General features: G+C 42.1%; 1 protein-coding gene and 1 non-coding gene across 2 annotated transcripts; one reads left to right on the top strand and one right to left on the bottom strand.

The window, feature by feature from the left end:
* Positions 1-10,216: 10,216 nt before the first annotated feature.
* Positions 10,217-20,061, bottom strand: KPNA2 (karyopherin subunit alpha 2). Its single transcript, XM_065896684.1, has 11 exons — positions 19,960-20,061; positions 18,523-18,620; positions 18,240-18,377; positions 16,351-16,439; positions 15,195-15,463; positions 14,838-14,932; positions 14,478-14,741; positions 14,053-14,286; positions 13,629-13,811; positions 11,969-12,118; positions 10,217-10,557 (listed from the first exon to the last, which is right to left on the bottom strand). The coding sequence occupies exons 2-11, from the start codon at positions 18,595-18,597 to the stop codon at positions 10,465-10,467; spliced, it is 1,590 nt and encodes a 529-aa protein (XP_065752756.1). The 5' UTR covers positions 18,598-18,620; positions 19,960-20,061; the 3' UTR covers positions 10,217-10,464.
* Positions 20,062-23,937: 3,876 nt separating this feature from the next.
* On the top strand, positions 23,938-24,010 carry TRNAR-CCG (transfer RNA arginine (anticodon CCG)). The gene has a single exon. It is a non-coding gene; the product is annotated as a tRNA-Arg (tRNA).
* Positions 24,011-24,428: the final 418 nt, after the last annotated feature.

Here is a 24,428-nt window from a genome sequence, read left to right as displayed (position 1 = left end):
CCCGCGCACAGCAACGAAGACCCAACGCAGCCAAAAATAAATTAATTAATTAATTTAATTAAATAGATAACCAACAAGGACCTACTGTATAGCACAGGGAACTCTCCCCAATACTCTGTAATAACCTATATGGGAAAAGAATCTGAAAAAGAATGGATATATGTATATGTATAACTGAATCACTTTGCTGTACACCTGAAACTAACACAACATTGTAAATCAACTGTACTCCAGTATAAAATAAAAAGTAAATTTTTAAAAAGTCATGGGAATTCCCAGGTTAGTCCAGTGGTTAGGACTCTGAGCTCTCACTGCTGAGGGCCTGGGTTCAGTCCCTGCTTGGGGAATTAAAATCCCTCAAGCCGTGTGTCACAGCACCCCCCTCCCCCCCCCCCCACAAAAAAGTATATTAAAGAAAGACAAATGAAAAGGAGAAATCCAGGGGAAGATGTCGTTAAGAGTGAGCAAGGTTTGCCAAAAAACAAGTCCTGGGGACTCCCTGGTGGTCCAGTGATTAGGTTGCGGGCTTTCACTGCCGAGGGCCCTGGTTTGATCCCTGGTCGGGGAACTAAGATCCCACAAGCCAGACGACTCAGCCAAAAAACAAACAGAAAACAAGTCCCTCTGGCTGCTGCATGAACTGGAGGGGTACTTTCTGTTCCAGTTTTACTCTCTGTTAGGGAGACAGGGAGAAGAAAGGGAGCATGTCCTTCTCATTGCCACCAGCTTGAGTTTTACCTTTTAAAGGCAAATTGGTTTCATGTTCTTCTTTTTCCCTGTTCTATCTCAAGACACAGAGTCTCTGCCTCTACTGTCCACATCCTGGCCCATCTCTGCCCTCCACTGCCATGCGCTGCCCTGCCTCTGTGCTGTTTCCATCCTGCAGTGCAGCATCATCCATCCGGGAGGCCATATTCAAATATTGCCAATGGCCTCAATAATCCCTTTAATGTAATTTTTCCCCCAGTCAAGGATCCAGTCCCAGATCAGGGACTGCATTTAGTTGTTGTTATGGATTGAATAGTTTCCCCTCAAAAAAAAAGAAAAAAAAGATATGTTGAAGTTCTAACCACCAGGACCTCAGAATGTGACTTTATTTGGAAATACAGTCTTTACAGAGGTAATCAGGTTAAACTGAGGTTATCAGAGTGAGCACTAATCCAATATGAATGGAGTTCTTTTATTTTATTATTTTTTTTAATTTTATTTACTTTTTTTTTTTTGGCCACCCTGCACAGCTTGTGGGATCCTAGTTCCCCAAGCAGGGATTGAACCCGGGCTCTTGGCAGTGAAAGCACAGAGTCCTAACCACTGGATCACCAGGGAATTCCCGAATGGAGTCCTTTTAAAAAGGGAAATTTGGACACAGAGACAGACACGCATCGAGGGACAATGGCGTGAAGAAAGGCAGGGGGAAGACGCCATCCATCTACAAGTCAAGAGCAGAGGTTTGTTACAGACCCTTCCCTCACATTCCTCCGGAGGAACCAACCCTGCTGACACCTTGACCTCAGACTTGTGGCCTCTAGAACTTGAGACAATACATTTCTGTTCTTTAAGCCCCCCAGTTTGTGGTATTTTGTTACTGCAGCTCTAGGAGGCTAAGACAGTTGTCAGGTCACTTTAATAGCCCTTCTGACTTGACTGGAAAAGGAGCAGATGATCCACCATGTGAGCCCCGAGGCCGTAGGCTGCCCGGCGTTTGGAGCAAGTTTTCGGGCATCCATAGCACCCATCTGGTGAGATCTGACTGGACTTTCTGCCTTTAAGAGTCCACCTGGGGTGTTGGGTGGGCCAGTGCCCAGGGCTGGGCCCTGGGGGAACCGAGGGGGCACCAAGACTTGGACGCTGCCCTCAGGCTGCCCATGGGCAGCAGGATGGAGGGGACACCCTTCCCCCAAGGAACAAGGTAGACACAGCTTGGTGAGGGCGGCAGGAGGAGGAGGCCAAAGGGGGCAGCAGAGAGAAGGGAGGGGCCACATGGGGATGTCCAGGGGGCTCCCTGGGGGAGGTGAAGGTTTCTCAGGTTTTCTCCATGAAGGACAGGTTTTAAGGGTTTTTTTGTTTGCTTTGGGGTTTTGGGGGTTTTTTGGCTGTGCTGTGCAGCTGATGGGATCTTAGTTCCCTGACCAGGGATCAAACCCGCACCCTCGGCAGTGAAAACGCAGAGTCCTAACCACTGGACCACCAGGGAATTTCCCAGTTTTTAAGTTTGCAAAAAAGATTGAAGTAAAATTCCTGGTCTCTGTCTATTGGCTGAATTTCCCTGTGGCTGCCTCTTGCTGAAGGTGGGACAAACGGTGACAGCCTGTGGTCTTCCTGGCAGCTGGGCCTTGAGGAAGGAGAAAAGAAATAGCTGCTTGCTGAATAGGCCCTGTCAGAGAAACAGAGCAGCTCATTCACTGCAGGAAAAACAGGACCTCAAAGCTCTGGGGCCTGACTGGGAACCGTGCAAAAAGTGGTTCCTTTTCCACAAAGATCGCTCACAAGATGCACAATGCACCCGATTCCCAGGGCACCTAGGTGCGGTGAGAGGTGTGTCTTCAACACCCCATGGTTTGGGAGACTGTCATCACCCGCAGGGCTGAGCCCAGGAACCCAGGGTGCTTCCAGGAGCTTAGACCTAGATCTGAATGGGCTGAAAGGTCACCAATGTAAGATATATGGCTAAGAGGGAAGACACAAGCCAACACTGAGTCACTTTGAACCTTCAGATCCGGGTTTTTCAACCTCAGCACTATCGACATTTTGGACAAGATCTTTATTGACATTTGGACAAGATTCTTTATTGCGGGGGGGGGTCTGTTCTGTGCATTATAGTACATTCAGGATTCCTGACGTCTACCCACTCAGATGCCGGTAGCGTCCCTTTCCCCAAGATGCAACAACCCCGAATGTCTCCAGATTGTCAAACATCCCCTTGGGGGTTGCAAAATCACCTTTGATTGAGAAACACTGCTTTAGATAAAAATTCACCTTAGACTTGTTAAATTTTTTTGCAATTACCTGAAATCTACCTCAAAAGTCTAAATGACCCAATTTCAACACCAGTATTTGAACCCCACTGAATGCAACAGAAAGCAAATCAAGGAGGCAATTAATTACATACTGCCTAACTTGCTGCTTCCTTGTAGCTCCAGTTGCATTTGGCTGTTGGCTTTCCTTCCTCTCCACTGTTTGAATTGTTGCTGTGCAGAGCAAAAACAGCTTCAGCTCCACCTCAGAGCTGGCCGCATTTCAGCAACGGCTGGGAGGACTCTCATGGGGCTTTCCAAGCTTAATTAGTTCATATTTGTCAAGTTCCTTAGGAAGCTCAGGCCAGGATGCTATGGGAAGTCCAAGTTACTGGGATTCTCGCCACACTCTTTAAAAGAACATTCCCACATAAAAAGGCTGGGGTAAGCCAGAAAAGAGCTCATAGGAGCGTGTGTGTGAATAGTGAAGGCGTCCTTGGGAAGTGCATTTGAGACCATAAAGAAAGAGAGTAATACTTTCCAACTTTCTGGCCCTCCTCCTATTCTCTAGAGCAGGAAATTATTTAAAGTATTTCCTGAACAGCTGAAGTATGTTAGAAACCTGCTAGCATTCTCTACATTATCTCCAGGAAATAGACCCCGAAGAATTTCTTTGCAACAAGAAACTATTTGGGCTCTGTTGCTCATTTCCACCTGAATGGGATGGATACTCTCATTCTGGGAACTGGAGATAGCAATCTTGTTAGATCATTTTGATGTCATACTCAGTGTCCGAAAGAACGTTCCCTGAAAGAGAACTCTCTTAGCGTGTGTGTGTGTGTGTGTGTGTGTGTGTGTGTGTGTGCGTGTGTGTGGAGACAGAAACTTTCTTTGCCAGGTAATTTAGCATCATCAGTAATAGCTCGCTAGTTATCTAGTTACCCCCACTTAATCTCCAGGGTGGGGTAAGAATGAGGTCAACCTCTTCTGTTTTAGGCAGAATTCTAGAATGTGCAACAAAAGGAAACTGATTAGTCCCATCCCACCTCTAGAGATTTGCTCTCTCCAAGGCTTGAGCCCATAAATCTCTCAGGGTGGGGGTCCACAGGCATCCTGCCCCCCAAGCCAAGTTTAAGCCTCCCGAGCAAATCGATGTTGGGATGTTGGTGAGGTCACGGGACGGAGAGCCATCTGGGAGCCAGCTGTGACTTTGGCTAGCAAATTCCTCCAGCCTCCTAGGAGAAGGGCAAGCATGATTACCACAGCAGAAACACCAGGGGGAAATGGCAGTCGTTACATCCAGAGCAAAGCACAAGGCCTAGAAAGAAAGCCAATTTCTGAAGAGAATGACAGATCTGATTATGATGGTGAAGGCCAGGCAAGTTCCCTGCTTCCTTAAGAACAGTTAGGAACCACTCCCCCTGCAGCAGCCGTGCTCAGGATCCAACCCTGGGAAGTGTGTGATTTGCTTCTCGGAGACCTGGCAGCAGGATGGGGAGCCAAACAGTATTTTTGTTGCCGCCCGCCCTCTGGGGCCTCCAGGGAAGCCAAACTTGAGGCCAAAGAAAGAAATACAAACCCCTGCCATCTTCTCTTGCCGGGGACAAAGGCACCACATTCTTCGTGTGCTTCATCATGCTTTTGGAATGAATGTCCACCAAATGCCATCTTTTAGGGACAGCAGTTAAAACTCCCGTTCAACCTGAGCTGTTTAGTCAAATTACAGCTAAATTCTTGGTCTGAGGTCTTAAAGGACTGCGTGAAGCGGGCTCAGATGGTGACGTTAAAGAAAATAAAGCACGCCTCAAATGTGTAGAAAATAAATTGGAAAGATCTACACCTGAAGTTTCTATTATTTTGAAGGTGGCTACACCTTTAAGAACCTAATTTTCATCAGCCTATGAGCCCCTTTCTCAGAAAAGCTCATACTCATGTATCTAACAGTAAACTTTGCATACGATTTCAGGGGTTCATGGGCCCCTTAAGGTGTATCCTGGATCTCAGGTTATTCGCATTAAAAATTTCTATCTCTACAATCTACTATGTATAAAACAAATAAGTTACAAGGATATATTGTAGAGCACAGGGAATATAGGCAATATTTTATAATAACTATAAATGGAGTATAATCTATAAAAATTTTGAATCACTATTGTACAATTAGTTATACACCTGAAACTAATATTGTAAATCAACTGTACCTCAATTAAAAAAATCCAATACTGTTCATGTGTTTAAGTAAATGCCTTGTGGTTATATTTTTTTCCTTGTTTTCTTTTTTAATAAAGTTTAAAATAACTTGAAAAAAAGAATTCCTATCTATGAAAAAATATACAATCCAATGGTGGGACTTTAGGCTATTTTAATCTTTGTGGTGTTGTATTTTTTAAATTTTCCAAAATTAGCATTAGTTTTGTAACTAGGACAAGTTATTTTACAAAGTTACCAAAAAGAAAGAAAAGAAAGAAGTTTCATATTCACTAAGTTAATGTTTCCTTGGAATGACAGACATTGGCTGAAAAGATGGTCAAAAATGTAGTGGGGGGATACTCACTGGTCACCTAAAAGTTTGGTCCAAGCCAAAGAGTTTGAAAAGGTCTTCTCATTTCTACGTGTTTTCCCACATTTCTCCTGTTGTCCAACAGTTTTGCTAAAAAAATCATGTGTCTTTCGTAGCTACAATCAGAACAGCCTTCTGGTCCTTAGATATTTATATTATCCTTCAACTTTTCATTCATTTTGAATGAGTTCAAAGTTTCTGATTCATCCAATCCTTCCTCAAGTTCCCTTGTTTTTGTGGCTAAGCTTCCAATATCTCTACCTGAACCTGTTTTCTAAACATCCAACCTTTTTCAGAGCAGAAAATACAGCTCTGTTTGGCTGTCTCACTGTGAAATGTTTGCTCACTTAAGGAACTTTATATCACTCTTAAGTAAAGGCCAATTTGTTGTCTATAGTGACAAGTTTCTAAGCAAACCATTACCAAGCTGGCTTGGGTGGCTCAGATGGGGCTGTTCTCATGGCTGGTGCCCCAAATAAACTGCTCAACAGAATTCAGAGAAAGGGGAATGGGGGCGGGGCACAGGAAGAGAACTCAGAGCTCTTGCAGGGTTTAGCTGCAAAGGCCATCCCGGAAAAAGCTGGTGAGCCTTGGGCCAGTTCCAGTTTGGAAAGCTCTGGCAAGCCTGTAACAAAACTAAAGGCTGACAGAACATCCAACGCTGGGGTAGACTCCTACCTTTGAGTACAGAAACAAGCCATGTAATGTCTCATGTTGATGTATATCTGTGACTGATAAGAGGGGGAAAAAAAGGGAGAGTAATAACAAACTTAGTCTAGGAGATAAAATGTGCCAAAATAGAGGCCTGTGGAAGAACTGAAGGAAAACTTTGCTGTTAAAAGGTTGGGAATAGCTGTTCTATGACTACGATACTTAGCTAGGATATTAATACTATATAGTAATTAGTACCTGTACTTATATTTTACATCAGAGATTGTGCTACTTTAATAGCCCAAAGGTCACTTACTCACTAAAATATAGTAGAGACAGATTTTGAACTCAGGCTGATCTGGCTCCTAATTACTAGTCCATTCCATAGCACTACCTCTCCAAACTAGGACAGGGAAAGACATTTTTGATTGTGAAAAGCGTGGGAGGAAAGAACAAACTGATCAATTTAAGAGGGTTTGGTGACTACAACACCTACACAGTGTTATGAAACTGTCCCAAATATTTAGGAGGAACTGGGCATTTGTGGACACCAGAATTATGCTTTCAAACTATGCCCAAAACATGCCATTTAACATACAAGTGTTCAAAATTAATTTGCTCTTCTGCCCTCAAAAAGCCCTACTTGATAGCTTGAGTGTTTTTTATCATCTTTATTAGCTGCGGTTAGGAAAGTTAAATCAGCGACATTACTAAAACACTTTTCACGAACACTCCCTTGGGGGCGGGGAGCACCGCATGATTTGGCCAGGTTTTGTTTATCACAAATTAGGTCAACAGCCCAACCTCAAAAGAAAGAACCATTAATGACATATTTCAAGGGCTTTGCAAAATCAGCCAGCTGGGTCTTGGCAAGCTTCAGCAAGGGTGGAGGGAGGGAAGGAGTGGCCAGCTACACTTTCCTTAATGGCCTTCTGAACTTGGGGTCCTGTAGCTCACAAGGTTTCCAACTGCCCATACAAACAAAACTGAAGACTTTGCTTCCACTGCTATTTAGAATGGAAAGGAACCTGCCACTTTGGTGACCACAATTTCGGTTTTAATTCTTGGTTCTGGGAAGCTCAAAAAAATAAATAAATGAATAAACAAGAGTAATTTAAGAGGCCTAATGCTGAAGCAAAAATCCTATTCAACAATGAGGATTTACTATAACAAGAAATTATCCAGAATTTCTTTTCAGTGATGCAGCCACAGAAAGGTTGAAGAGAGGGACGGAAAAAGAATCAAACATCGGTAAGAAAAAGAATGTTTATTTCCTACCTTAATTCTAAGAATAGTTAGGTTGCTTGATACGATTTAAAGCCAAGATACAATGTAGCAATTTAAAGAATCAGGGACTTCCCTGGTGGCACAGTGGTTAAGAATCCGCCTGCCAGTGAAGGACACATGGGTTCGAGCCCTGGTCTGGGAAGATCCCACATGCCGCGGAGCAACGAAGCCCGTGAGCCACAACTACTGGGCCTGCTTTCTACAGCCCGTGAGCCACAACTACTGAGCCTGCGTGCCACAATTACTGAAGCCCGCACACCTAGAGCCTGTGCTCCACAAGAGAAGCCACTGCGATGAGAAGCCCGTGCACCGCAACGAAGAGTAGCCCCCACTCGCCACAACTAAAGAAAGCCCACGCACAGCAAAGACCCAACACAGCCAAGAAAAAAAAAAAAGAATCAATACTCTGGGAAATATTTAACACTGACGTTCAATCTTCTAATGATAATGTTAACTTTTTTTTTGGCTGCGTGTCATGTGGGATCTTAACTCCCCAACCAGGGATCAAACCCACAGCCCCCTGCATTGGAAGCACAGTGTTAACCACTGGACCACCAGGGAAGTCCCAATAACGTTAACTTTTTAAAGATTTTTGCAACAAGCAAAATAAGTGTCTGCAGTTTTTACTTTTATATTTCACTAAAATTTTGTGTTACCTTCCCACCCTTACTTACAACTAATACAAAAATCAAACAGGGCTTCCTTGGTGGCGCAGTGGTTGAGAATCTGCCTGCTAATGCAGGGGACACGGGTTCGAGCCCTGGTCTGGGAGGATCCCACATGCCGCGGAACAACTAGGCCCATGAGCCACAACTACTGAGCCTGCGCGTCTGGAGCCTGTGCTCCGCAACGAGAGCCCGCGATAGTGAGAGGCCCGCGCACCGCGATGAAGAGTGGCCCCCGCTCGCCACAACTAGAGAAAGCTCTCGCACAGAAATGAAGACCCAACACAACAAAAATAAATTAATAAAACAAAGGACTAGTCTTTAAAAAAAAAAAATCAGTTATAGGCAAAGATAATTAAAATCTTAGACGAGATTTAAAACTGCTAGCTTAAAAATGTAGTGCATTAATAAAAGCAATTTAGACATTATTTTATGAAAGAGGGAAAAGTTGGTGGCTGTACAGTGTTTTATCACTTTTTAAAATTAAGCTGAATATAAAACCTCAAAAAATACCTAAGATTTTATCCAGTTAAGTTCAATAAGAACATACAAATGCCTCTCTGGATTTTAACTCCAAAGAAACTAGTATGTTAAGAATTTTATCTAAAATATGAAAATGTATTTTTAGAAACCAGCTGCCTCCCGTCCATTACTTCACTGAGTCATGCCTTTACGCTAACAAATCCAGGCCTTGTACTCTTATCAAAATGTGTATTACACTAGTCCCTTTAAAGCCATAAAGCTCCACCTACCTTAAAGCAAAAGCCTAGGATGTCCAGGTTTACTTCCACATTTTCTCAAGTGAAAGACTTCTGGATGCAGCAACCAAGAAGGGACTTATGCTGGGGAAAGGGGAGGGAAAAAGGGGAGTGGAGCACGAGGTAGGCAGGGAAGGGAGGACAGGCTGCAGAGCCGCAGTCTGGTTACTTGTCTCCTCCTCCCCCTCCCACCCACCCCACCCCCGCCCCGCTTTTATAAAATAATTATTTTTGGCTGCGTTGGGTCTTCATTGCTGCACGCAGGCTTTCTCTAGTTGCAGAGCAGGGGCTACCCTTCGTTGCGGTGCATGGGCTTCTCACTGCGGTGGCTTCTCTTGTTGCAGAACACGGACTCTAGGCACGTGGGCTTCAGTAGTTGTGGCTCGCGGGCTCTAGAGCACAGGCTCAGTAGTTGTGGTGCACGGGCTTAGTTGCTCCGCAGCATGTGGGATCTTCCCCAACCAGGGATCGAAGCCATGTTCCCTACATTGGCAGGCAGATTCTTAAACTGTGCCACCAGGGAAGTCCCAGCTTTTATCTTCTGTGGTGGAAAAAGGCAGTGAAGGCTTTGCTCATCACTTTTCCACCAGTCAAAAAAGCAGCCAAAAATAAATTTTAAAAAAAAGGCAGAAACTAACAGTTGTACTTTAAAGATGCATTTCGTTTTCCTGAGACTTCTGGGATACTGTAGCTAACACTCCACCCCCCAACCCCTTCCTTTTCTGCTAACAGCAGAGCAACTCTTTCAAGTAGTGGCTTTCACAACCCAGGCTGCACAGATGGAGCACCTGGGGATTAAATTAAAAACTTAAGTGCACTATTTTAACCCCACCCCTTACCAATTAAACTTTCCCAGTTGTTGATGCCAAGGTGCAGCCTTGAAACCACTTTAGCCTTGAAATTTCAGAGGAATGAATTCCACTTGTAGCTCCAGGAGAAATTTATGATTAAATTTAAGATTTTTATCCCATCTCCCTGGCCAGTAAGCCTTGAGAAGACATTGGCTCAGGGCTTCTGCGAAATTTTATTTGTTCTTTGGTGAAAACTTGTGAAAAAAATTTTTCTGACTGGTGTGAAATGGATGTGAAGACTGGAAGTGCCAATGGCCATTTTCACCAACCAAGAGGGGAAGAAGCCTGGAGCAAAGCCAGAATTCAGAAGTGGGCAGGAAGTTATCAATCTTGTATCCTTGATGACATAACAAACCTTACATTAAATGATGTCTGCAACCAAAACTATACTCCTGGTTAGAGTCACATCCGTTCAATTCAGCTCCCCTTCATTTGCATCCTTTAAGAGCTCTAAATTAGAAAGTAACACATCGGCATGGTGAAGTAAAGAAAAGGGTGGAATTTAATCTTTATTTACAGGACACTGAAAGATATGAAATTCCACAAAGAAATAAGAAACCCATTGAGAGGAGAAGCTTCATACAGTATGTACAGTTTGGAACTGTTCAAGTATAGTTTCTTTGTAAAAAGTGCTACAATAACAAACCACGTGTAAAGAGTTCTTAGTAAAGAAACAGTAAGACAAACTTCTACCAAACATAGTACACAACAAACAACTTTATGCCTCAGATGTACAATCTAAAAGTTGAAGGTCCCAGCAGTGCCATCCTGAACTTGGAATGTAAACCCTTCAGAGGTAGTTTCTGGCACAACATTTTGATCTTCCTCTTCCTGGAAGTATTTAAAAACAAACAATATAATCCCATAAATGTGGCACATTTCTAAGAGGTAGCTGCCTAGAAGTCTATATTTACTTTTTTCTTCTTTTATCTCAATTTATTTAGGCTAAAAACAAAAACAAAAAAAAGTTTACACATTTCTCCCACCTCTGGCAACCACCAATCTGTTCTCCATATCTATGAGCTTGTGTGTGTGTTTTTTAACGTTCCACATATAAGAGAGATCTTATGGTATTTGTCTTCCTCTGTCTGACTCATTTCACTTAGCATAATGCCTATAGGGTATTCACTCTTAAAGTCTTCATTTGTGTATTTCACCTTTAATCCTGAAACACACTTCAATATCTCAAATAGTGGAGGGAGGGATACTGAACTTGCCTGAGAGGGGAAGGTTCTGAATGGGTTAAGAAATGCTACTACAACATGGATACAACTAGAGATTATCATACTAAGTGAAATAAGTCAGAAAGACAAATACTGTATATTACTTACATGTGGAATCTAAACTACAACACAAAGGAACCTATCTGTGAAACAGAATCACAGACATCAAGAACAGACTGGCGGTTGCCAAGAGGGAGGGGGATGGGGGAAGGATGGAGTGAGAGGCTGGCGTTAAATGTAAGCTATTATACATAGAATGGATAAACAAGTTCTTACTGTACAGCACAGAGAACTATAGTCAATATCCTAAGATAAACCATAGTGGAAAAGAATATATACAAAAAAGAATATATATATAGGTATAACTGAATCACTTTGCTGTACAGCAATAATTAACACAACACTGTAAATCAACAATACTTCAATAAAAAATTATAATATTAAAAGAAAAAAATTTTTAAAGAAAGCTTCTACAATTAACAGAAAAATAGAGATTTTTTTAACCTGTCACTTTTCAGTAGGCAAGAGCAAAACCGATTAGGCCAGAGGATGGCTGTCGGGTCGGCCTACTTCTCCAACTCCTACACAAATTTAGTCTCAAGATATTCCAAGATTCATGGGACTTCCCTGGTAGCACAGTGGTTAAGACTCCGCGATCCCAATGCAGGGGGCCCAAGTTCGATCCCTGGTCAGGGAACTGGAGCCCACAAGCATGCTGCAACTAAGACCCAGCACAACCAAATAAATAAATTAAACAACAACAACAAAAAGGTATTCTAAGATTCGTGAGGCTTTTCATTCGAAAGTAAATTGGTGACTTTTTAATATCTCAAGTTACAAAGATGGTATTATCAAGCCAAACATTAAAGGAGCAAATATGTATGTCATCTCCTACTTACACTAATATTTTACTGTATTTATCAGGGCTCATTAAAAAAGTATGAGGAAAAAAAAATCTTACAGGCTTAATCCTAAGTGTGTATTTTCCCAGTGCTTATTAACATTACCAGGTTACTCACCTCCACAGAGAAATACTTCTCAATCAAGTTTAATGAAGCTTTGTACACAGACTCATTTTCATGGTTTTGTAGAGCTTCAATTTTGTCCAAACCTCCACATTCTTCAATCATTATACTAAGTTTCTCAGTTTCACCTAGTTTCTCAGCAGCCTAAAAAAAAATTTCCAAGTTTAGTAGCTTAAGCTTTGAATGTTCTGTTTTAATGAAGAAAACAATGTCTATGTTTGACTATCAATATATATCAGACAGAAATAAACACAACGGTTCCTTCCATAATCCTAATAGATAAAACTATCTCCATTTTTATCTACATTTCACATTTTTTAAAAATTCAAGGGAATCAGACCTGTACTTGCTCTTAGCAACTACTTCTGTAGCCTTCGGCCACAACGATCATAGTATAGTTCTCAATCTTTTCTGTGCATCAAAATCACCTCGGCAACTTTAAAAATGACGGTATATCCAGGTTCAATTGGTCTGTGATGGGAATTGGAAACTACTAGTGTAAAAGCACCCCAAATAATCCCAAAAGGTATGTAGTCAAGGAAGAGAACCATTGTCCAAGAGTAAAGAGGGCCTACGGTATGTAAAAACAAATTCCCTGGACTAGATTATTTGATGATATCAAGAACCTATTAGGTGTAAGAATGATATTGTGGCTAAATATGTTTTAAAGTTCTCAACTTTTAGAAGAAACATAAATTTTAAAAAATGAAATTACTTACTTGCTTCCCTGTAAGCAAGGGAATAAAATAAAATTTTAGGGCTTCCTTGGTGGCGCAGCAGTTAAGAATCCGCCTGCCAATGCAGGGGACACGGGTTCTATCTCTGTTCCGGGAAGATCCCACATGGCTGCGGAGCAACTAAGCCCGTGCACCACAACTACTGAGCCTATGCTCTAGAGCCTGTGAGCAACAACTACTGAGCCCACATGCCACAACTACTGAAGCCCATGTGCCTAGAGCCCGTGCCCCACAACAAGAGAAGCCACCGCAATGAGAAGCCCGCGCACCGCAACGAAGAGTAGCCCCCACTCGCCGCAACTAGAGAAAGCCCGCATGCAGCAACAAAGACCCAATGCAGCCAAAAATAAATTAATTAAAAAAAAATAAAATTTTAGGTAAGGTGAGTAGAAAAAGAGGCCAAATGTTGACAATTATTTATGCTAGGTGATGGATACACTAGGGATCATTATTCTAAACTCAACTTTGATATGTACAAATTTCCATAATCTGAAGTTTAAAGTTGTTGAGTAAGACCTACCTACCACCAAACACTATGACAAGTGCCCTGTGCTAGCATGCTTGGATCAATTAGGAACGGAACCAAAGAAAAATATAATTAACTAGGTCATTCAAATTTAATTTCACCAAAATTCAGTATGAAACTGGGGAATTACAAACTCTTGACAAAATAAATAGGTATGAATAGTGTCCACATATGTACCTGACCTCAATTCAGGTGACATCATTCACCTGTCATCTCCTTTATCTCTCTTACAATCCGTTGTCACACCTTTTATCAAGAGTGTGGCCCCCATAAATGTCTCTCTGATTCTGTGGCCCCCTGAGTAAGCTCAGCTGCCCCCACTCCTGTCACCTTCATAGCAAACCAATTATCAAGTCCAAATTCAAACACATGCCACCTTCTTAAGACTTACCTGAAAGATATTTGAGATGGCATCCAGAATAACCAGAATAATTTTAGTGTCTTTCGCAGTTAGGAGGTTCATCAACGGTTCTATTATGCCACAATGAACAAGGTATACAATCTGCTCAACTGTTCCGCCACTTGTGTAGTTGGTCACAGCCCATACAGCTTCCTTTTGTGTCTTAAAGTCGGCCTAATTAACATAAGGAAACAGGTTTATTTCAGAATGGTCATAAAAATAAGATTCCAAAAGTACTGTTTTAGAAAAACGGTGACTAAAACTACCAACTGGTTCTATCCAAGCTTAAGTAAAAGAAATGACTATTATTTAGCAAAGGCAGTTAAGTAGAACTTAACATTAGTACATTAAGAATCTACCAAGTGCCTGTCCATAAACACTTACAATCCCTTATTAAGTCCTAAGACTTCATTACCTTAGAGAGAACGCCAACAAGGAATGGAACTAATCCATGATTTACAACTTGCTGTATCTGGTCCTGGCGGCCAGCCGTGATGTTTGACATTGTCCATGTAGCTTCCTTCTGAATATTAGTTTTGGAGTTTGTAAGCAGGCTGGGAAAGATGGCAAGTGCTCCTGCATCTATTACAACCTGAGTCTGTTCATCTGTCCCAGTGACAATATTCCCTATGGCTCTTAGCGCGGGAGTCTGAAAAGGAAAAAAATGTTGATGCTGGCGGTTATCTTTTATCTTTTCCAGCACTGCTCAAAATCTCTATACCCTAAAAGTTTTGACAAGTAAGAGGCTCATTATATGGCCTAAAATAGACAATATGTCAATATTAGTACCAACTGATTATGCTCCTTAGAGTTTATATTCTCACCTGAAAGTTAACTTACCACAATTGGCAATTCAGTAGCTCCTAAAAGCTTCACAAGTTGGGGTACAACCCCAGTTTTCACAACCATTTCAATCCGTTCATTTGGACCATCGGTAAGGTAGGAAATAGCCCAGCAGGTATCAGCTAAAACTTCTGGATCATCGTGATGCAGGAGACGAACTAAAGTAGGAAGAATTTGCTCAACAGCATCTAAGGGGGGTGCAGGATTCTTGTTGCGACAAAGATTTGAAAGTGTCCAGGTAAGATTACGTAAGTAACCACACTAGGGGAAAAGAAAAATGCAATGAAGTGCTCTGTTTTTTGAGAAGGTGGGAAAATTAGAATCAATGAATAACTTGATGTATGTTAAGTAACTTACCGCTAAAGATGACAAATCAGGAACCGCCAAAAGTGCCAACAGCGGGTCAACTGCACCATACTTGATAACCAAGTCTCGGAAAACCGAGCCATCACCTTTAAAAAAAAAAGGCAAAAGTTAACCATAACTACTTGTCTAGCACCATCAATTTCAGTGACTGAGTGCACCAGTGTCTTGAAGCAAAGAAAACACTCTCAGAAATTCCTTAAATTAGATGCCACTTCCACCCCTTATATGTACTGGAAGCAAGTAAGTTCAAAACCCAACACAGACGTCACTATTACTTATGACAAGGCACTTCTACTAACCTCAGTATGACTGAAGACACTCAGTCAAAAGAATCTTAAATCCAAGTACCTGCAATGTTTCCTAGAGCCCATACAGCTTGTTCACTGATGTGAGTGTGGGGAGATGCCAACAGAGAAATGAATGCTGGGATAGCACCTCCATCTACCACAGCCTTTGTCTGTTCTGATGTCCCGGAAGCAATGTTAGTGAGGGCCCAAGCAGATTCAAACTGAATGGGACTACAATCAGTTCTGCCCAAGAAGGACACAAATTTTGGAATCAAACCAGCCCGGATTATGCTGTCTATAGGGGGCTGTTTTTCCCTGGAAAGCAGCTTCCTACGGGTAAGCAAAAAGAGAAACAAAAATTGAAGGTGATTATCAAAACACGTTCATATAAAAAAACAATTTAAAATGCAACTCAAGAGTTTAGAACTTTAAACAACCTTTTACAGTAAAGCACTAAATGCTGAGACATCCTGGAATTTAAGAGGAGCTGAGCAGACTGGCTGCATGGCGCGACCATAAGTTGTGTCGTAAACTATTTTTTTTCCAAAACTGAGATATTACCAATAATGTAGAACCTTCTCTCTGCATCTCTGCAGAAATCTACTTTAGATCTTATCACTTTTTAAAAACTTTGACAATCTGATAGCATTGCACTCTTAAATTAAATTGTTAATTTAATTTGCATTTCTCTGACCACTAGGGAAGCTAAACATCTTTTCCATGATCATTTGTCAACTGGATTTGCTTTTCCCCACACTGTCAAGCTACAGAAATTATTAATCCTTTCTATTATGGATATCACAAATATTTGTGTAGGGTGGGAGATAAGAGTCTACATATATTTATTTCCTAAATGGATGGACCATTCTAAATAAATGGGATAGCACCTCCTTCCCATTAGCTATTAGAGATAGCTAATCCCACTTCCTGAATAATTCCTCCTTTCCCTGACAGACTTGAAATGCCACTCCGACAAAAACTTTGTAATTTTGTTAAAAAGTACACCAAAAGGTTAACAGTGATTATCACTAGAGGTAGATGGAATTTAGGCAATTACAGAAAATTTTACATCCTCCTAAGGGAAGATTCTAATGAAAATAGGCCTAGGCCTGGCTTAACCTTTACTTTACCCTCACCACCTGCTCATCACTTTCCCACCAAAAAATGTAAAAAGGCTGATTTCTTAGGTTACCCATGCTATAGCAGACAAGGCTTACCTAGCAGCTTGAGTAGCTTGGAGCTGGCTTTCCAAATTGTTGCTATTTATGCCTTTGACAATGTCATCAACAGACCAATTTACAGTGCCCTACAAGAAAATGGAATTAATTTTGCAAATTATCATTTTTAAGATTAAATACAGGACTTCCCTGGTGGCGTAGCAGTTAAGAATCCACCTGCCAATGCAGGGGACATGGGTTCAAGCCCTGGTCCGGGAAGATCCCACATGCCGCGAAGCAACTAAGCCTGTGCACCACAACTACTGAGCCTGTGCTCTAGAGCCCGTGAGCCACAACTACTGAGCCTGTGTGCCACAACTACTGAAGCCCACGCGCCTAGAGCCCGTGCTCCACAACAAGAGAAGCCATTGCAGTGAAAAGTCCGAGCACCACTAATGAAGGGTAGCCTGTTTGCTGCAACCACAGAAAAGCCCGTGTGTAGCAACGAAGACCCAACGCAGCCAAAAATAAATAAATTTATTTTAAAAAAAGGATTAAACACAAGCAATAAAATCCCAACATGAAGACATTCCTAAGTTTATAATCAGTTACTAAGAGTTTAGCCCTACATTAAAATTTGCCTGTCAATGAAATATTCATTTTTAATATGTAGAACAATTCTCAAACTTGGTGTCATGATTAAACAAAGTCTCAAGTAATGGAGTATCCCAGCATTTAGTCACTAGATAAAGTAGCTGTGAACAACTTTAAAAAAAAGAATTAGAGCACTGTGAAGGTTATTCCTACCTTAGTCTAAATCACTTGTATTTAGATATGCTGGGATTTTTCATATCTAAGTTTGTTATCTATTCATTTCCACAGTAGTGTTGCAAATATAAATGTATAGGTTGTGATCATAGGTTTGATTTAATTGTAGCATTGCTTTGAGAACCAATGCTACAGTTAGCTCAAAAAGACAGTGTCCCTTTCTCCCTATAGGCTTACAACTTAACAAGGAAAATGTGACAAGCCAACAACCATATAATAAATGGCTATATGTATAACACCATATATATATATGGTGTTATACGTATATAGTGTTATACAGAATTTACTCTCCTTTTTTGGTGCAGAATGGGGTGCTACAGGAATTCTGAGAAGGGAGCATTTTTCCTGTTAGGCTAACCAAAGAGTGCTATAAGGAGAAGATGGGATTTGAGTATAAAACTCGAGAAATAGCGCATAGGTGGAATTCAATTTAAAAAAAAAACTGATAAAATACGGAGCGCTAAAGTAAAGCATAACATGAAAAAAAGTAGGAAAGTGCCCAATATCTTTGAAAGATGAAATACATAAATTTGAAAATCTAAGATGGGTCTAATTTACAAAAAACCTTCAAAAAATAAGGATTTAAAACCATAAAGTTTCTAAGATGTTTAAAGCAGTATTTTAGGACAATTTTTAGGTAAGTAGTATGCGGCACAGAATGAAGGGAAAGATAAAATTAGGAGACTACTGAAAGTATTTCAGTACTGAGGAAAAAGACCTGAATAAAGCTGGTGACAAGTACAAAAAATAGAGAAGAAAGGAAGGAAGGAAGGGAAAGAGAAAGAGAAAGAAAGAGGTAGAAATAAGATGGTTCTGGACATGATTAACTTTCAATTAACAGTTAAATGGCCAGGTCAAGGTATGAGCCGGCAACTGGAAATGCAGGGAAACTTGAAGGGAGATCAGAGCTAAAGACAACCTTAGAATCAGCTTCAGTAGATTTCGGAGGGTGGGCAAGAAAAAGACAACCCATCAGAATTACTGCCGGGGAGCACACAAAAACAGATCTTCACATTTGATAGTTAAAACCACAAAGCTAGGCATGTTATTTCAATTTCTAAGAAAAGCCCCATATTGATTTTTCTGGGTTTACCATAATTCATAAGCTAAAATATCCTTACCTGGTTGTTGCGGTTTTCCTGCAGTGGAGAAGCAGCATCATCTGGAAAAGAGCTGACATTTCTCCTTTTCAGCATCTGGTCATCCTTCTTAGCTTTCCTGAGCTCCACATTAACTTCTATTCGGCGCCGCCTCATTTCCTTGAGAAAAGACAACATATTATCTCACCTATTACAATCAGTTTTTGTTGAGGGCACTTTTTCAAATTCGCTCAAAATTTTGACTCCCTTTCCAAATATATTCCCGTTTAAAAAAAATCATAGGAAAGCAACAGAAGGTACTCACTGTACTGTCTTTCCCCTTGTTCTTGAATCTGTTAAGGCGGGCAGCTGGTGAATTAGCATTCTCATTGGTGGACATGGTTATGAGACAAAGGGAGAAAGCTGTAAGATGAGGGAGAGAAAAAGATTTCCCTTTTATCATTTTGATGTGCAATAAGATGAGCATTAATGGAATTATCAAACACATATTGAGTCTACATTTCTATATTAGAGGAAGAACTTCCTTTTTTAACACTATTAAACAGCTTTGGCCAAATGATCTTCGGCCCCTCCCCCTCTGAAGGGCTGATACTTCCTGGAGCAGTACTGTCCACCAGAAATATAATGCAGGCTGCATAAATTTAAGTTTCCTAGTAGCCACATTTTTAAAAAAGCACAAAGGAACAAAATGAAATTAACTTCAATAATATATTTTATTTAACCCAACATATATTTTCTCATTTCAACACATTACATCAAAAAATTACTGAGATATTTTACATTCTTTTTTCTTCGAGATCTTGAAGGGACTTTAAGCTTACAGCATAACTCAATTCAGACTAGCCACATGCGTTTGGGGACTACCACACCGGACAGTGTGCCTCTAAACTCTATATTGGATCTATAAATAGTTAATTGAAGACAAAGTAGGGGAAATGAGGTTACAGTTAAAATCTATGTCCTAGGGGCCATAAATTCCGATCCTCTGGAGCCTCTACGGTCTTTAAAAGGCCAAAACAGGTACATTCTCCACGTCTGAAAATTTTTTTTTAATCGGATTCATCATTACATTGTGGAGTCTTTCATAAAATTTCCTGCCCACCCACCCTGAACACCTGCGACGCAGTTCTGCATCTTCAGCATCTCGCATACATTTTCATTTCCAGAAATTCTGAGCGAATCCACTAAATTAGGCTGATATCAGCTGTGCTTCACTCAAACTCAGCTACTTAAGAGCATTCTCCAAGAGAGCACAAAAGTAAAAGTCCTCCTTACAAGTGGCTACCTTTAATTCCATTCTGTTCTTTTACGAAATTGTGACACAGCCAAACCTGGGCCTACGTGTTAAGAGACAGAACTTGCAACTGCCACCTCCATCTCCAGTCCCTTCCCCTGCCCCACGCCCCCACCACCGACCCCATTTCGGGGAAGCAGCAGCGGGAACGGGAGGAGGAGGAGCCAGAGGCGCTGGGCCCCCTACCGAGGCTTTCCTCCTCGGGCCTCACTCTGATTCTCTCTCAAAGACGATCGCGGCTGTTCGGAGGGCCTCGAGCCCTACAGCCAAGCATCGTGCAACGCCCGTCTCGCCAACGAACTACGCCCCCCGAGGCCTCGTTAACCAGAGAGGCCAAAGGCAGGCCCGGCACCTACCCCGGGCCTCCCCTCCCGCCGCCTGCAATCCGAGCGCGGCCTTGCGGGCCAGCCGTTGCCGCTCGGGCCGGGCTGCGGCCTCAGTTCGTACCTACACAGCCGGCTCAAGCTTCCACAGGAGGCGGTGCGGGGCGCACAGGCTGCGGATCGACTGCGCTCAAGACGTCCACCACGGTCAGCCAGAGGACGGTGTGGCTCGAGCAGCCGGCCGGCGCGATTTAAATTTCCCGGTGGCCCCGCATTCCGATTGGCTGGTTCGAGCTTACGCTATGCGCCCATTGGTGGATTTGAAAAACACGTTGGGGCGGGGGTCAGAGGGCCCCGAAGAAGAGAGGATCGCATCGCGAGAAAAGGGAGAGGCCGGGCTATCCCAGAGCGCCTTGCAGTTCGGAGGAGAAAGACTCCAGATCCCGGCATGCAGCGCGAAGGGTCAGTTCCTAGTCAGCCATGGCTGGAGCGTTGGCTTTTAGCAGTGGGTTTATGCCTGTAGGGTGGATGGTAGTTTCCCTGGATGTTTGCCTTAAACAAGTACCACAAATGATTCCCAAAATAATTCTCTTTCAAAATCTTGATATAGAAATATATTGCTATGCATTTTTCCCCTGATAGGACTCAGAAGGAACTTGGCCGGGGTTTCTGGCCATCAAGGAGGGGAGGGGTAAGGCAGATATGTGCTGCATTTTTTAGGTGGTGTTGATGTTGTTGTTGTTTAACTTGCGTCATGCAAAAGACTGCATAGAAGGCATAAATATGGTAACAAAAGGTTTATTATGCCTGTTTCTCCAGTCTTATTTTTAATAATTTCAAATACAGTAGAGCTGCAAATCTTTATCCATATTTGCCAAATGTTAACATCTGCCACATTTACTATTTCTTTCTCTATGTAAATATATATACACACGGCTTTTACATATTACTTTTTGAACCATTTGAGAGCAAGTCTGAGAAATCATGTCCCTTTACCCCTAAATATTTCGGCTCATATCTTGTAAGAATTCTATTATATAACCACACCACAATCATCAAATTCAAGACAACTGAACTTTGATGCGATTACTTATTTATAGTCTGTGTTCAAATTTTGTCAATTGTTATAGTAATGATCTATGCTATATTTTATACATTTCTGAATAAAATGTTTGTATTTTCTTGTACTTTTTAAAAAAGCATCAATGATGGTTATCAGAACCTCGGGATTATGGGCCAATTTGTTGTCTTTTTGCAACTTTTCTGTATTCTGAAAAGGGTATTTTTAAGAAAAGCTGTATTGGCTTATTTTTTACTATAGATAAATTCAAACAATTATCTTCATCCCTTCTCGCAGGCACTTTTGCCAGCCTCACTCATTGTGTAGCAGCTATGAGAGTCATAGGAGGTTGATTCTACTCCCACCTAGCCAATCAGCACAATCCTATCTCCCTAAATGCAAAAATGTGGAGGGATTTCACCTCCAAACCAGTCACTACAAGGCATTCTCTTGGCTACTGTGAATGGTTCTGGGGAAGTCATGTGACCTAAATTCATCCAGTTGGGAAGCCTGTGCCTTTTGTTTAATGATTAGAGGTTGGAAAGCAGGCTCTGTTCTTCTGAACGGAGAGATGTGAGTCCTAGAAATCTGAATTAGACAGTTGTAGAGAAACCAGGATCAACAGCCTGCCTTACCTCAGAAAGCTGCTTATATGACTTTGAAATTACATCATCCAATACATTTCCTTTGTTGTTTAAGCTCGTTAAATTGGGTTTTCTTTTTTTTTTTTAATTTATTTTTTGGCTGCGTTGGGTCTTTGTTGCTGTGCGTGGGCTTTCTCTAGTTGCGGCTAGGGGGGCTACTCTTTGTTGCGGTGCGCAGGCTTCTCTTGTTGCAGAGCACGGGCTGTAGGCGCGCGGGCTTAGTAGTTGTGGCGCACGGGCTTAGTTGTTCTGCAGCATGTGGGATCTTCCCGGAGGAGGGTTCGAACCCATGTCCCCTGCGTTGGCACGTGGATTCTTAGCGGTTGGATTCTTAACACTGCGCCACCAGGGAAGCCCCAAATTGGGTTTTCTTTTGCTTGCAAGTATTGGGTACTATGTGCCCAGAATTGTTCTAAGTGTTTTACCTTTATGAATACATTTAATCTTCACAACTCTGTGAGCTAGTATTATTATTTGTTCCATTTCACAGAAGAGTAGGTGGTTAAGTAACTTGTACAGGTTCGCACAGGAGTAAATGGCAGACAGGATTCAAACCCAGGCCATCTCATTCCAGGATCCGTGCTCTCTGACCACTATTCTGTGCTTGCACCTGAAAATAACCTGAAACAGAAGTAAAATGTCAAAAGTGAAAGTTGCCTTTGAAAGATACACCTTGTCCTGGGAAAGCATACACCCCCAACTCTTCCTATTGTAGTTTGGTTGGAGATTCAGGAGAGGGTCTGTCTGGCCTAAGCCAATCAGTACATTCCATCTCCCAGACACAGGAATTTGGTGATAAAGATGTAACACAATGCAGTAAAATATTTACTGAGACTTTTGTGAGATATCCCCTCTCTTCCAGTGGACTGCGTGCTCTGAAGATGTGAGCCTGAGAGTGAAGCTGCTCCAGAGAAGCAAACCCAAGTGTGCCCAAGTCTGAATAATTATAGTTTACCTGTCAGTCATTCTTTCAAGAACTATGTTCCACTGAAAAAGCAGCCAGTTTAGCCTGCAACTCAAACACTGAACACATGTTTTCCTCAAGAGACAACCATTGAATTCTGTGGTAAAAGTGATTTATGCATAATTCCCATTTTGTCACACAAAATATTAAAAAGATGTGTACTCAAGGGTCGAGATTTAAATTAATAATTCTTATAGTGTCATCAAGGATGTTCTTAAGTGAAGCTGGCCCAAATTCCCTCCCCTCCCTCCACTGCACAAAGGTGAAGAATAACGATTATTGCTTAGTGTCACTGCCTTGATTCGCTGTGTCAGTTTTACCCACCATTGCTTCTGCACCATTGTTGCTATATGATTATTTATTATTCACTAATAATGTCCTAGTTTTTGTGAAAAGCATTTCCTGGATGACTCAGGATCCACAGGTAATAAAACTGACACATAACACACTGACTCGTAAGATTTGAAAGATGCACACCAAAATGTTAATAGTGGTTAACTCTGAATGGTAAAATTATAATCAATTTCAATTTTTGTTTGGCTTACCCCCATTTTATACAATTTTTAAATGAACAGGTATTATGTGTCTAAGAAGAAAACGAAATCGTGTATTTTTAAAAAGAGTAACAAATGCAGCACCTTTATATGCAACAAGCATACAGATACTATGCATGGAACCAAAAAATCTCTAAATCTTTATCAAAGACCTAGCTTTAGGATAAAAACAAAACAAAATTCGTATTATTTTGTATTTAGGGACCTCGTTATATTTATTTTCCCTTCAATTCGGAGGGAAAGAAGAGATGGGGAGAAAAATGTTTGTAGGTGAGTGGGGGAGAAGGGCAGATTTGAAGAAAAGCCTGTTCACCCTGCAAACTCCCAACAGCTCCCAGCACATAATGTTATCCAATTAACGTACTTTGAATAAATGCAGGGAAAAAAAGGGAAGGAGGGAGCTGTTAGGGACGGGAAGGTTGGGGGGATGCGGTAGGACCTCACGCCAGAGGAAGGTCACAGGAACTCTGCAAAATGCAGAGGCCCGGGACCGCCCTGGTAAATAGAATTAGAACGGGGAGAGGCCAGGCATTGGAATTTTGTTTAGAGTTCCCCCGCCCACCAAGTGCGCCTAGTATGCTGCCAGGACTGAGACCCTTCCGAAAACCCAAGAGGAAACAGCTCCCCAAGAGACACCCAAAGCCACCCGCGTGCGGGCCACGCAGTACAAGGGCAATAGGGTGGGGCAGACCCTGCGCATGCGCGCGGAGGCTCTGGCGGCGGGACGGGTCGAGGGCGCAGGAGTGCGCAGGCGCGTGCTGCAGGCACTGGGGGCGGCTCCCAAATCACACACCGCCGGAAGGGAGGCCGCAGAGCGCGAGGGCGGTGCGCGATGATGGCATTGCGTAAGGGGACGGTGTGAGAACCCGGATACTGTGGTGACCCAGTGGCCTAATGGATAAGGCATCAGCCTCCGGAGCTGGGGATTGTGGGTTCGAGTCCCATCTGGGTCGCACAAAGATTAATTTTGATGGAGAGAAACGCCCTGATGAGCTCGAAAGTAGATTTTGAAATGTCGTAATTTCGCTTTCTCTACAGCGATCTCGAGGGCTATCCTATTTACAAATTAGGAAATGCATCTCCGAGGTCTAACAGCACTGGAATTGAGACCTTGCAAGTGAAAGCTAAAATCTGACCCAAAAGGGGAGCATTTACTCTTGCTTAGTTTATACTGATCTTTAAAAGAGAAAAGCCTTAGGAAACAGCAACTGCCAACTGGACAGATGGCATCATTTCTTTTTCTATCTTTTAAAAATGGGTTTCATCATGGGCAGCCACACATGCAAAACTTCCTCCACATTCTTATCCCAAGGGGTGTGTGAGCAGATTCAACTGTGCTGGGTCCAAACATTTATTTCCAGTACTAAGGAG

This window comes from Phocoena phocoena, chromosome 19, assembly GCF_963924675.1.
Source record: "Phocoena phocoena chromosome 19, mPhoPho1.1, whole genome shotgun sequence".
In the NCBI taxonomy this organism is placed as follows: domain Eukaryota; kingdom Metazoa; phylum Chordata; class Mammalia; order Artiodactyla; family Phocoenidae; genus Phocoena; species Phocoena phocoena.
The sequence above is the reverse complement of the archived record's forward strand: the minus strand, read 5'-3'. Positions and strand labels throughout refer to the sequence as shown.

Coding starts and splice junctions, on each gene's coding strand:
- KPNA2 (XM_065896684.1), bottom strand. CDS start 18,597: ATGTCCACCAATGAGAATGCTAATTCACCAGCTGCCCGCCTTAACAGA. Junction 14,742..14,837: donor CTGATTTGTCATCTTTAGCG/GTAAGTTACTTA, acceptor CTTTTCCCCTAG/TGTGGTTACTTACGTAATCT. Junction 10,558..11,968: donor AGAAGTATTTCTCTGTGGAG/GTGAGTAACCTG, acceptor AAATACTTCCAG/GAAGAGGAAGATCAAAATGT.